Below are 12,881 nucleotides of genomic sequence, written 5' to 3'. Positions count from 1 at the left end.
GCTCAAAAATCTGATAGTATTTTTAGAAAGATTGATTAATTTTAGTATTAATTTAGTATTTCAATTCTACTCCAGTTTTTACTCTAAACATCATTTCGTAGTAAAATATACTTCAATTCTACTCTATTTTCAGTTCCAAAATGAGTGATAGGTAACGTTAATCCATTTACTCATTACTCCATTTTAGAGTTAAATTTTTTTATTCACATGATAGTTCTTTTAATCTTTAATGTTTTTATTTCATACTTGAGATTTAAAAATAGTACAATAACAAGAAAAGAAATATGATTTCCGTAAGAAATTATTTAATAATGTTGTATAAAGATGCATAAACTAATAGAAATACTAAAACTAAACATAAAAAATATAATATTAAATAAGTGATTTAATAATCCAGTAAATCTTTTTTGGAACTCGCAAAATCGATGAAATATTATGCAAACGATGAAAATCAACGTTTTTAAAAGTTTCTTGCTCGATTTAGGAAAATCAAAGATATAGAAGCTCATTATTCATTATGAAATGCATCAATTGATAATTTGTGGTAAAAAATATTTCAATAATGAATTGCCACACAAGCACAACCCTCGGCTCAAGCCTGACAGGACAAACCATTCACAGTGAGACCTCCATCAACACAAATGGTTTGACCAGTAATATATGAAGCTGCGGGTAGACACAAAAAAGCCACAAGGGATGCAACCTCTTTTGGCTCTCCAGCGCGACCTAGTGGAGTTCTATTAAACAAACTCTTCTTGTACCCGGCATTTCCGAGGAGCTGATTTTTTTTTCAAAAAAGAAAAAAAAAAGATGAGAGAATGAGAAGTGCATGAGATAATTTGGTGGGAAAAAGGAAAAAAAAAAATCTGTAGAGTTTGTCGCTCATTACAGGTTGAGCCATAGCAGTCTGGATAAAATTAGGAGCAACAGCGTTGGCTCTTATGCCGTCACGTGCCCATTCACACGCCAAATTTCGTGCTAGTTGATTTATAGCTCCTACACATACACACAAAGAAAAAGATATACGCGTCAATCTAACAAAATTATTATCGTATCTTAACATCAAATTCATAAAGATATGTTTCATTTTTTACCAAACATCATTTGAAAATTAACAGGTAATCGAAAATGTTCCTAAAAAAATGTGTAAAGTTAGAATTTTACATAATGTTAAACAAACATATATGAATCCATAATAGTATTGGGCCCCTCTACTTTTATGAGTAAGTCGATGTACCTTTGGTTAAACAGTAGATAGAGCCACCTTCCATCGATACAACCCCTCCAACAGAAGAAATAAAGACAATGCTTCCAAATCCAGAAGCTTTTAGGAGAGGATGTGAAAGTTGGCTAAGATGATAAGCAGATTCTAAGTTTGTTGAAATATGGAACGAGAAATCGTCAGCCAGTTATTCTGTTGTTGGCTTTGTGCGAAGTCCGCCAACGTTGTTCACCTATGTTGACCAAAACAAGAGTAATAAAACCCGTACTATATATATCACTATCTAATATAGCCTATTTTTCCCAAAAGAATTTGTTTAATTTTTTTAAATTAAGATTAACTTACAAGAATGTTGAGCTTGCCATCGAACATCATTGAGACCGTCTGCATAAGTGTTTCTCTAGCGGGACGTGAGGATACATCACAGATTGAACCACTAACTTGAAACCCTTTCTTTTCCCATTCATTTAAACTTTGATTTAGGAGTATTTCAGATATGTCGCATACATGGATTCGAGCTCCAAAACCGGCTAGCTCCTCTACTATGGCATGCCTAAAACAGTCAAAATCAAATAAATTTAGCAAAATATTATATAAAAGCAGAAGAGTAGAGGAGAAACACGAACCCAATTCCGCTGGCTCCACCTGTTACAAGAGCAGTCATCCCTTGAAGACTCCATCTTTTATCCATTTTTGTTTGCCACTGATTAGAAATGACCAAAGAAGCCACATAACATATATATAGATGCTAAGTAAATCAAATATACGTAGCTAATGACGTTTCGTATAGAGTTGAAAATTCTAACATTATTTAAAAATGAATTAGTGACAAAAATTTAGAGAGAAATTAGCTAAATGGAAAATGAAAAAAATGAAAAATAATATTTTAATGTTCTGATTGTTAAATGTTACATGAAATGTATTTATTCATAACATATTATTTGTTTATGAATGTTGAATTTCCGAATAGACGTCCTAACAAACCGTATATGAGATTGTACCTCAAATCTGGCTAGCTTTTCTATTGTGGCATGCCTAATTAACATTCCACAAAATAAAATAAAATAAATTTATCCAAACCTTCAACAAAATCAGAACAAATAGGTAGAATCCTGGAAAATATGATGTGTATATATTAAGTTAGAAAGACGAACCTGAATAAGTCACACAAGCATTAATACCTTCGAGAAGACTCCTTAGAGAAGTTTATTCTTCTTCTTTTTTGAATAATATTGAAGTTTTTAGATTTTGTAGATTCGTACATTTCTCTCGAACGAAGTTCAAACCATATAATTTAGCTTTTACATAGATTAGACCTCTCCCACATGGGATTTCCTAGACTTCTAGCGAAGAAAGCTGAATCCTAAATCTCTGATTGTTTTATTGTTTAGTGTTTTCCTAGACTTCTACGAAATAAAGTTAAATTTTAAACCCTTGGATAAATTATAAACTCTAAATCGTAAATCCTAAATCCTTGAGTATTTTATTGTTTAGTGTTTTTGATTTAGAGTTTAAGATTTATCCAAGGGTTTAGGGTTTACCAAGGGTTTAGGATTTAGGGATTATGATGTAAGGTTTAGTGTTTTGCTGACGACGTTAAAAATATTTATTTTTTAAAAATCTATTTTTTGTAACTTATACTATTTTTTTTATTTTTTTATTTTTTAATTTTAAAAACATAATATAACTTGATAATATTTTGTTTCATTTTTTAAATGATATCGAATATGAAATAACACAATTCTTTTGACCGGTGAACCTAAATGCTCATTCATCTAACAATAAATCTTTATTAATAATAGGATACGTACAAAAGACGTAAAAACAAGTCTTTTACATTTGATCCAAGAAAATTAGTTGAATCCATATTTTGAAACAAGAAAAGTCAGTCAATTATGTTCGCCTGAACGCCATCTTTAATACAATAATAATACAAATCTGACCAAAGACCACTCACTGCCTCACGTCAAAGAAGCATACCGAAAATTATAATACTAATAGGCACAAATATTTAGATTTATAGCCTTTTGTCGATTTCCTATTAAAGAAAAAAAATGATTATTCGTTTTCACCCGTCACAAGGCACAGCGACTCAGCTCTTTAAAGATTCCACATTCCGTTAACGTCAACGACCGTTGACTAGATTTGGAGATACTCTTTTTTTTTTTTTTTTGCTTAAACTTTGGTGCATTGATATTTAAATGTGGCAAGGTGTTACATTTAACAGAAATTGTAAACACACTAGTGATCAAAAATGGACGTGAGAAGCCCATTTTACGATAGTAACAAAGATGAGGGGGCCAAGTTGAGAAGGCCAGAGATCCTAAGAAGCTGAAATATGGTGGCCCAAGACAGGAGGTCCATCTAATGAAAGAGATTCAGAAGACGGATCGGTTTCCTTTCGATCACACTGAAGGTGTTGAAACATTGTAGAGAAGAATAAATGATTCGAGAAGCTCCGGCTATTATGACATAGAGAGCCACAGTTGCATGCAGTTGCTCGAGTCTTCAGGATTCTCCTGTCTGAAAGATGAAATTCTGTTTTTGATTGTCCTAGTGATTAAAGAAAGGACCAAATCAGGCGCTCTAAAAGATCCGCGATGAAGACGATTATTCCGTTCTCGCCAAGTTTCATAGATAACTAGCTGCCAAGCAAGGCGAACCAGGAAAACGTGATGGATTGTTCCAGCAAAGTTGACGATGGAGTGAGCGGTGTCATGTCATCCCAAGAATCTGAAGCCGTGAGACCGAGCCTCGACAATAAAGGCCTCCAGATGTTTCTGGTGAATGTACATCCAAAGAATAAATGATTCCGAGACTCTTGATGGTTGTTGCATAGCAGGCAGGAGGGGTCTGTTGCTAGTCCCCACGAGATCAATCGGTCCCTAGTTGGACATCGATCGAGTAAAAATAACCAGTTGAGAGTCTTATGTTTCGGTATTCCTTTAGAGAACCACATTGCTTTATTCCACATAACCTTAGGTCTTGATTGAGTCATAGATTTTGCTAATAACGAACTTGTTGTTGTTATTTCCACCTATTCCAGCAGAGTTCCAGACTGGGTGATCAAGGGAGTCCGATAAGGTGATAGATGAGAGATGGACATGAACTTGCTCCTTCTGCCGAGTACGGAGCTGGTGAGAGGATCCAAGAATTGCCTGTTCCATAGAGTTGATACGGTTGAGGAGAGGGAGATGCCTGACTGCCGTGGCTCAAGAGAGCCAATGTGATGAATTAAGGGACCAAATGGCAACCATGGAGAATGCCAGAAGCTTATAGAGTAGCCATTACCCGGAGTAACTTTTTGAAAAGCCAAGTGTGAGTCTGTTTCTCCTTCATTTCCCAAAAGCACTTGTCTTTTGATAACATTGTCTTGGATCCAAGCAACCCAAACTGAATCAGTTTTGAAAAATAACATCCACAGGAGCTTGAACATACAAGATTTGTTCCATACGAGGATGTTCTTCAAGCCCAAACCACCTTCAGCCTTTGGAGTAGTCACAGTTTCCCAAGCAACACGAGCTACATGTCTGCCATCCAGAGAGCCCTTCTAAAGGTAAGCAGAACACATGCTATTGATTTAGTTAATATAAGCTTTAGGAAAAATAAAAGCTGCACACCAAAAATTTATTATTCCTGAGATGACAGAACTTAATCTCTAACAATAAGATAACATCATAAAACTCCATATTTCCGGAGAAAACAACATTGTTTCGATTCGGACAATAATCTTATATGGGGCTCTCTAGGGTTTAAAAAAATCTGCTACAACCTAAATTAATCTATATGGACATCTTCTATATGATTTACCTTTATGGCCTTAATGAAATTAAATAAATTAAAACAAAATTAAATTAAAATTGTCTTTGCCGGCGCGGTCTTCTTCTCTGTCTCATGTTCTCCACGCATGCAGTCAACATCTTATTAGTTGTGCCTCCGGTTTCAACAGCTTCAGTGGTCCATCAGCGTTTTCTATTTTTGCTCTTCTGTGTGTTCAACTGACTCATTAGTGCATCAAAGTTGAAGCTCGTCATCCACCATGTCAAACGGCGACTGAAACTGCAACATCCATTGCTCGATCCAACGCCACCTCTCCTCAGCTTTCTTCTGTAACTCCTCTGCCGCGTCAATCAACAAACACTTGGCCCATTCATTCTTATTCCTCGTCAACCATCGTGCTTCCTCTCATCTCTTTCTCTTTGATTTATTCTAATCATTCTCGCTTTCCATTGGTACAGCCAATTTCTTCCTTCACGGCTATCGGTATTCGACCATTGATTTCAGTGACATAGTTGATTTTCCGGTGGCATAAGAGGCACTTCCGGTGGTTTATTTTGGTTGCAGTGACAAAGGCGACGGATCGGCTGGTTCGTGTACGTCTTCTCGCCACGTCAAAACTTCTCGACTTCATTGTATATCACCAGCGAGAGCATCAATGATGGCTTCCATTCCTCTTACGTTGATGTATGACGACTCCGGTGTGATGGTCTGGCTCTCCGATGGTGAAGAAAGGTGACTTTGGTGATGAGATGCGGCAGCTCTGAGCCTCCGACTTGCCTCTTCCTCCATGCACTAACTCATATAAAAAGAGAGAGAAAAAAGGAACGGAAGAAAAGAGGAAAATGCTTACATTATATATAAACCGGTTTGACCAAAAGAAAAGAAAGGGTTTTAGTTATTGTAAGTTTGTAACTAACCAAAATCAAACTGGGTTGGTTCAACAAAATTGAATAAACCCAACCATTAATTAGAAAAGAAAAATCTGTGTCGCTACAATTTTATTCTAATTAATTTAAGTTTTGTAATCTTTTAACAACTAATACACTATCCTATTAATTTACGCTAGATTTGGACCCGCACAACCGTGCGGATATTAATTTTCATGTTTATATATATTTTACATAATTATAATATATTTTTAAAGTTACTTATATATTTAAATGTTTATATATAATTATTTTAAATATAACAATTTGATAGTTTTCATGCTGTAAGTTAATTGATTATTTCAAATCATCACATATATTTGGTATTTTTTATTATATGTATTTTAAAATTATTTTTTATTCAATTATTATGATCATGATCTGTAATTCAAAGCGCTAGATTTCCTTTATCAATATTTTTTTATGTTTATTCATCTAAGATAATAACTATATATATATATATATATATAAGTTTAAGATAAGTCAATTTTATACATGAATTATCTAATTTAATAATGTTAGCATGTTCTACCAACATATTATATTTCTAGCATAAATTTTTAATGTTTGTGAAAATAAAATATATTAATTTATCAGTTTAAAATAATTTTATCATATTTAGTTAAATACAATGTTTTATTTTAAAATGATAGATATAACTATAAAATAGTAAAATTTGATATAATTTTTTTCATTTTATAAAAGATAGCTGAGTATATATATATATATATATATATATATATATATTAATGTATAATAACATTAATTTCATTACTAATTAAAAAAATTAGTGAAAATATTTATATATAATTTTTGATAATTAAGATATTGTTATAATGTTTTCCAACACATTTTTTATGAAAATTAAATATATATATTTATATTTTAAATTAAAAGATATCAAATTATATTATGATTTAAGTAGTTAAAAGATTATATATTAGCATTAAGAAAATACATTTAATAAAAAATTTAAATGATGATCCAAATAAAAATATCACACATGAATCAATGTGAGTTTGTTAACCAATCCGGGTTCTTAGGAGTCGATGTTATATTATGAATGATATATTATTAATTTATATTATTAGTAATAAATGAATGATAACTGATTTATAGTGAGGGACCATTTTTAAAAAAATCACACATGAATCAATGCTGTGACTTCTGTTTTAATATATAAGATAGACACATTATATTTTTATGTTTGTTTACGTCTTAATCTCTAACAATAAGATAACATCGTGAAACTCAATATTTCCGAAGAACACAACATTGTTTCGATTCTCAGGTTCGTATTCTTCTTGAAAATTTATTCAAATCACAAGAAAGGTCAAAATGTTAGTTTCCTCTTCTAATGCAAGCCTTTGAAAAATATCAAAAAAGCTTATGGAATTAGAACACATCCGCATTTCGAAACCCGGCCATGAAGATGAAGAAACCGAGTCACCATCACGAACAGAGGAAGTGATTCTTCTGTCTTGCGCGTTTACGAGACGAGCATTGCCTTTCCGAGTCGAGAGAACGAGAAGAATTGATCAGAAGACTAAGAAGCGTCATCCTTCCTTACCTGACAATCTTTTCCTCGCGGTCATGACGGACGCTGGGCATTTGCTGTCCGACGTGGCGGGTTTGGGCGTCTCTTTGTTGGCCATCAAGGTCTCGAGCTGGGAAGCGAATCCGAGAAACACTTCCGGGTTTAAACGGCTTAAAGTTTTAGCAGCTTTCTTGTCTGTTCAGCTCGTATGCCTTGTCTCTAGAGTTATAATATATGAAGTCATTCAAAGACTTCTTAGCAGAAGCTGAGAGGACAGTGAAATAATGTTTGGTTTTTGTTGAACTTGGCTATGGTCGTTTGGTTAGGACATAACCATAACCACCGCCACCATCCGTAAGTGCAAGATGCAATACAATATAATATAACAGAAGATAAATCAAGAGACACTATGATTAGCAAATATTTTTTGCTATATTAAAAATCTTTACATGACTTGCTTTATCAGCTTTACACAACTTGTTAACACCTTAACAATTGCTACGTTAGCCTCTGACTCAGAACGACACCAAGAACTCATCCAAGAAATTTTCACCCTTCCTCTATAATAATCAGCTTCGAGAGTTGTCGATATCTCATCGATCCCTTGCTATTTTATAGTGATCTCCCACGTTTCCAACATCCTTGTCCATGGAACCATCGATATGGACAACTTTTATATTAATAAGTATAACTTCTTTTTCTGGAATTGTACTTATTCATCAAGTTTATTCACTTATCTTATCTCTACGGTATAAACTTGCTACTCAAGTTTAACCTACTCCAGCTCAGCATCTTGCATCCACGTGGTCCCTACCACTCTTCATGCTTCCTAGAGCACTGTCTGACGCCACTTGCATCAGCGACTTCGTCAAGACATAAACCACATGTTTATCCTTTTCCAGCTCGGCTACTTGCATCCACATGGTACTTCCACTCCGCATGTCTTATGTATTTTCGACTGATGCGATCCTTCATTAGTGACTCTACCACCAACTTCGTCAAGGCAGACTATTGACATCTACTGGCTTGCATCTTTACCATCATCATGAACATCAACATTGTCACAAGGAAGAGGAAGAAGAGGAGATTGATCCTTTGAAGGATCATTTAAGTGTGAAATCGTAGTTAAAGGAGAATATTAACATACAAGGAGCTTATCTACATGCGATGGCGGATATGATTCAGTCACTTGGTGTACTGATCGGTGGAGGAATCATTTGGGTGAAACCAAAATGGGTTTTGGTTGATTTGATATGCACACTTGTTTTCTCTGCCTTTCCTCTTGCTGCGACTCTCCCAATGCTCAAGAACATATTTTGGATACTGATGGAGCGTGCACCACGAGAGATGGACATAGAGAAGGTCGAGAGAGGGCTTAAGTGTATCAAAGGAGTTAAGATTGTTCATGGTCTTCATGTATGGGAGATAACAGTTGAGGGAGAATTGTATTGTCTTGCCATGTCTTGTCCGAACCCGGTGCTAGTTCTGAAGAGATCGTTTCTGATGTTATAAATTTCTGTAGGAAAACCTGTGGGATTTATCATGTAACGGTGAAGGTTGAATCAGAATAGCAAAAGAGAGAATAAGAACTAAATTATAAATACACATGAAGTCATAAAATACTTATCATAATGTCCATCTCTTAAAACACTTAAATAATCAAGTCTCAACTTAAATGTTTTACAATCTACACCATATATTCTTCTCTCAGAGTTTGAAACTTTACACACAAAGCTCTTTAGAATGCTCATTATGCAAAACCGCTACATTATCATCAAGATTACTTATTCACTGTCAGATCTTCAAGAACAAGACAGTATTAGACAAGCTGTAATAGAACTGACCTAGTCTATCTAGGTTATTCTAAAGAGTTCACATATAGAATCCAATGGTAAATCACGAAGGTTATACTTGATTTACAAGTTTGCAAATTGTTTGCATTTGCTTTTTCTACTGGATTTGGTTTATGGACATGATCCGGAAGGGTAAAAAAAACTAACCTCGTCAAAAAGTAGCCTTATATTTTCTACACTTTATCTTGACTCACCTGCATTAACGTACTTCAATAACGTTCTTGTTTAAGCTATATCACAGATTCAAGGAGAATTTTACAAAGACCAGGTTTTTCAGTGTTTATAATAAGATCAGCTAAAAATCACTAAAGCTTAACAGTAAGCTAAAATATAGAATGTAGAATGCCTGCAATCTAATAAAATTCAACGATAAAAAAAAAACTTAATAGAAAAACAATGTAACAAAATATCTATCCAACAGGATTTTGGAGATGCATCATCAGGCCAGAGGACGCAAGATACATACTTAATATAAGGCCAAGCTCAACGACGGGACAAGATACTCTTATTTGGAATTACACAACCATGGGAGAGTACACTTACCACATGTACAATCAGATGCAGAAACAATATCGATCAGAAGGGCAGGAAAGCAGAGAAATGTCAGTAGAGCTGAAGAGACTCAACCATATGTCCTCTAAGCCTTCCTCCAAAAATCAAAACATTTTGGTGGCGAATTCTCGATGATGGATTACCTGTTGCTGAAAACCTGCAAAGAAGGAACATTAAGATTGATAACACTTGTCAAATATGTGGAGAAGGCCCTGAAACGCAGAATCACGTCCTCTTCTAATGCAGAGTAACAAAGGAGATTTGGTCACTAGTACCTACAAGCTTTGGTAAAGATGAAAGTGTGCAAACTGATACCCATCAAAATATAAAGGAGATGATCACTTTGGTTAAGAAAGACAAAAGAGAGCACCTTAATATCTATATTGGATGGAGAATTGGGAGGATGCGCAACAGCTTACTGTTCCAACAAAAGAGGTAACATATCCTGAAAGTAATTCATGATGCATTGAGAGACTCAGGTCAATGGGAAGAGGAAAATAACCAATCAAAGCAGGAGGACAGAGTAGGGAGATCATGCATGCACCCACATGAAGAACAAGAAGCTATACCAGCAGAGTATCAATATTTTTGCCATGTAGATGCTTTTTGGAAAGATGAAAAGGAGGTTGCAGGTGTTGGCTGGCCCTTATACAGCAATGAAGGCACTCAGCACCTACAAAGATCCTCCTCAATCAACCCAACAAACACACCAAGAGGAGCAGAAACAATGGCATTACTCATGGCAGTACAGCAAATGTGAAGACTTGCTTTTAAGCTGAGTTAACTTTATAAGTGATTGTAAATCACTTGTGGATGAGTTGAACCAGTATAATACTGCAGCAACCATCACTAAAGTCCGTAACACGGAGTGTATCTCCATGATACAGAACATCGTGGAAGCTTCCAAAGCAAATGAGTTCACTTTTTCTTATGTTCGAAGAAGTAGACTAAGTTTGGTTGATGAATTAGCTAGGAAAGCCAGATGTAATATACAAAACAATGTAATAGGCTGGTTTTAATATAATGGCTTAAAAAATCAGGATTTGATAAAAAAACCCTTAGCTATATAAAAAAAAAACGGATTTATTTCTCCTCATCGCTGTCTGAGCCGTAGTTGTGACACAGAGAGTCGAGTCCCCTTGTTACCTTTGCAGTCTTCTTCGAGACTATGCGAACGGAAGATATTTGAATGGGAGATGTACAGTTAACACGTCTCTTAGGCTTCTTCGTCTTCTTCTCATCCAAAACCTCATCGTTTTTCTCTTCATCAATCCTAGTCCTCGTACCAAATTTGATAGACTTAATGAGCAATTCTTCCTCCGCGTTCTCTTCTTTTAGTTTCTTTCTTCTATTCAAAGCCTCAAGCAGTGAGTCTAAGCTCAGCGAGGCTCTTCTAGACTTCATAGACTTCATCTCATCAAGCGCAGCCATAACTTCAATCTCTCTTTTAGATACCTTAGTTCTCTTCTCTAACGACTCCAAGGCGCTTTCAGCTACCTCATGCTTCTCCTCTTCCTCGAGTCCATTATAAACTCCAACTGCACCTGATTCGACAATATAACCCGAGTTCTTTGAATCGGTTTTAATTGTCACCTCTGCCGAGCAGTTGGTGCACTTGATGTAAAACCTGTGGATTTTAATCCCTAGGTACGTCTCGTTGATGACTTCATCTTCACGGCAATTGAATTTAGTGCCTTCCAACATGTAATTACCACATGTGTTACAACGAATACGAACCGGTAGCATAAATCGAATCTTCCTTTGCTGGTTGTTCGGTTTTCGGAGACGAGGTATCTTCTTCGGATCAAAATCTGGCGGAATATACTTGTTTGGGACTTTGCGTTCTCCCATAATTATCTTCAGAGCACACAGAACGATTGAATGAACAAAAGTGTTTCGCAGTTATTGGATCGTTGTCCCTTACGACACCTATTTATAAGAAAACAGCTATTGGTGTTTCCTTTTCTCTCAAAACACATGTTTCTTTTTCTCTGTGGAAAATTGACACGAATACTACACTTTTACCGTCACTTTTAACTGAGAGTAAAAAACATTTATATCTCTAGGATTAACTAATTTAGAATAGAATTTAGATTTGAGGGTTGGGGTATGATGTTTGGAATGTGAAATTTAGGATTCTAATAAATATATAAATAAATACTTTAAAAAATAAAAAAATAGTTTCACACAATTTGATTTTCAAAAAGAAATTTTGAAAAAAAAATCAAAAAAGAAATTCAAAAAAATTTATAAAAAGTTAAAATTTGAAAAAGTATAATTCGAAAACATAATTTATTTATTTTTATTTTTTATTTAAATAATTATTTATTATATATATAGAGAACAAAGATATAAGAGTCTTTTGCCAATTAATGAAAAATATATTTTTTGAAAATTTCCTTTTAGTGGTAGTAAAGATGAATAATGTTACCATGAAAGTGGTAAACATGAAATTCCCAATTTCTTTGTTGGTTAATTCGCTAAAATAAAATCAAAGTTGTTTTTCTTTTTTTTTTTGTCAACAACATAAACAGAATCATATAGACTCTGTAAATCAAATTGTATCTTTGCATCCATATGGACAACAAACGATGATTGTTTTTTTTTTCACTGCGTGCAAGACTGTCTGTATTTGAATCAATGTTGTTATAACCTCTATAATATTATTTGAGAAGTAACTCTTCAACCTAGCGCGTTCACGTTAATTTTCACGATGGTTTATTAAATTGATACCCTTAATAAACTGAGTTTAATATATAATTGTTATTATTAAGATCTTCTATTAGTACATTCCTCTTATAACCAAATTTTTATTAAAAAGAATTTGATATAAAATGCAATATCTATAATTATTTTTTATTTTATTTTCATTTTTATTAATAAAACCGGATTATGCTGGGTTATTACTATCTTTAATGAATTGAGTTTATTATTATAACTGCCATTATCAATATTTTACTTTTTTTCTTTTTATTAATACATTCCTTTTATAACTAAATTGTCATCAAAAA

General features: G+C 34.1%; 1 protein-coding gene, 1 long non-coding RNA gene and 2 pseudogenes across 2 annotated transcripts; 2 read left to right on the top strand and 2 right to left on the bottom strand.

Annotated features, from left to right (window-relative positions):
- Positions 1–479: 479 nt before the first annotated feature.
- On the bottom strand, positions 480–1,928 carry LOC106339626 (annotated as a pseudogene).
- Positions 1,929–3,643: 1,715 nt separating this feature from the next.
- LOC106339627 lies at positions 3,644–4,664 on the top strand. The gene is made up of 3 exons (XR_001269186.1): positions 3,644–4,139; positions 4,269–4,540; positions 4,647–4,664. It is a non-coding gene; the product is annotated as an uncharacterized LOC106339627 (long non-coding RNA).
- A 2,650-nt stretch (positions 4,665–7,314) lies between these two features.
- Positions 7,315–9,036, top strand: LOC106339625 (annotated as a pseudogene).
- Positions 9,037–10,953: 1,917 nt separating this feature from the next.
- On the bottom strand, positions 10,954–11,721 carry LOC106338157 (coiled-coil domain-containing protein 94 homolog). Its single transcript, XM_013777193.1, has one exon. It carries the CDS (start codon positions 11,719–11,721, stop codon positions 10,954–10,956), a length of 768 nt encoding a protein of 255 aa, XP_013632647.1.
- Between the last annotated feature and the right edge of the window lie 1,160 nt (positions 11,722–12,881).

The sequence above is a fragment of the Brassica oleracea genome, chromosome C4 (genome assembly GCF_000695525.1).
Source record: "Brassica oleracea var. oleracea cultivar TO1000 chromosome C4, BOL, whole genome shotgun sequence".
NCBI lineage: Eukaryota > Viridiplantae > Streptophyta > Magnoliopsida > Brassicales > Brassicaceae > Brassica > Brassica oleracea.
This window is presented reverse-complemented; position numbering and strand designations above follow the sequence as displayed.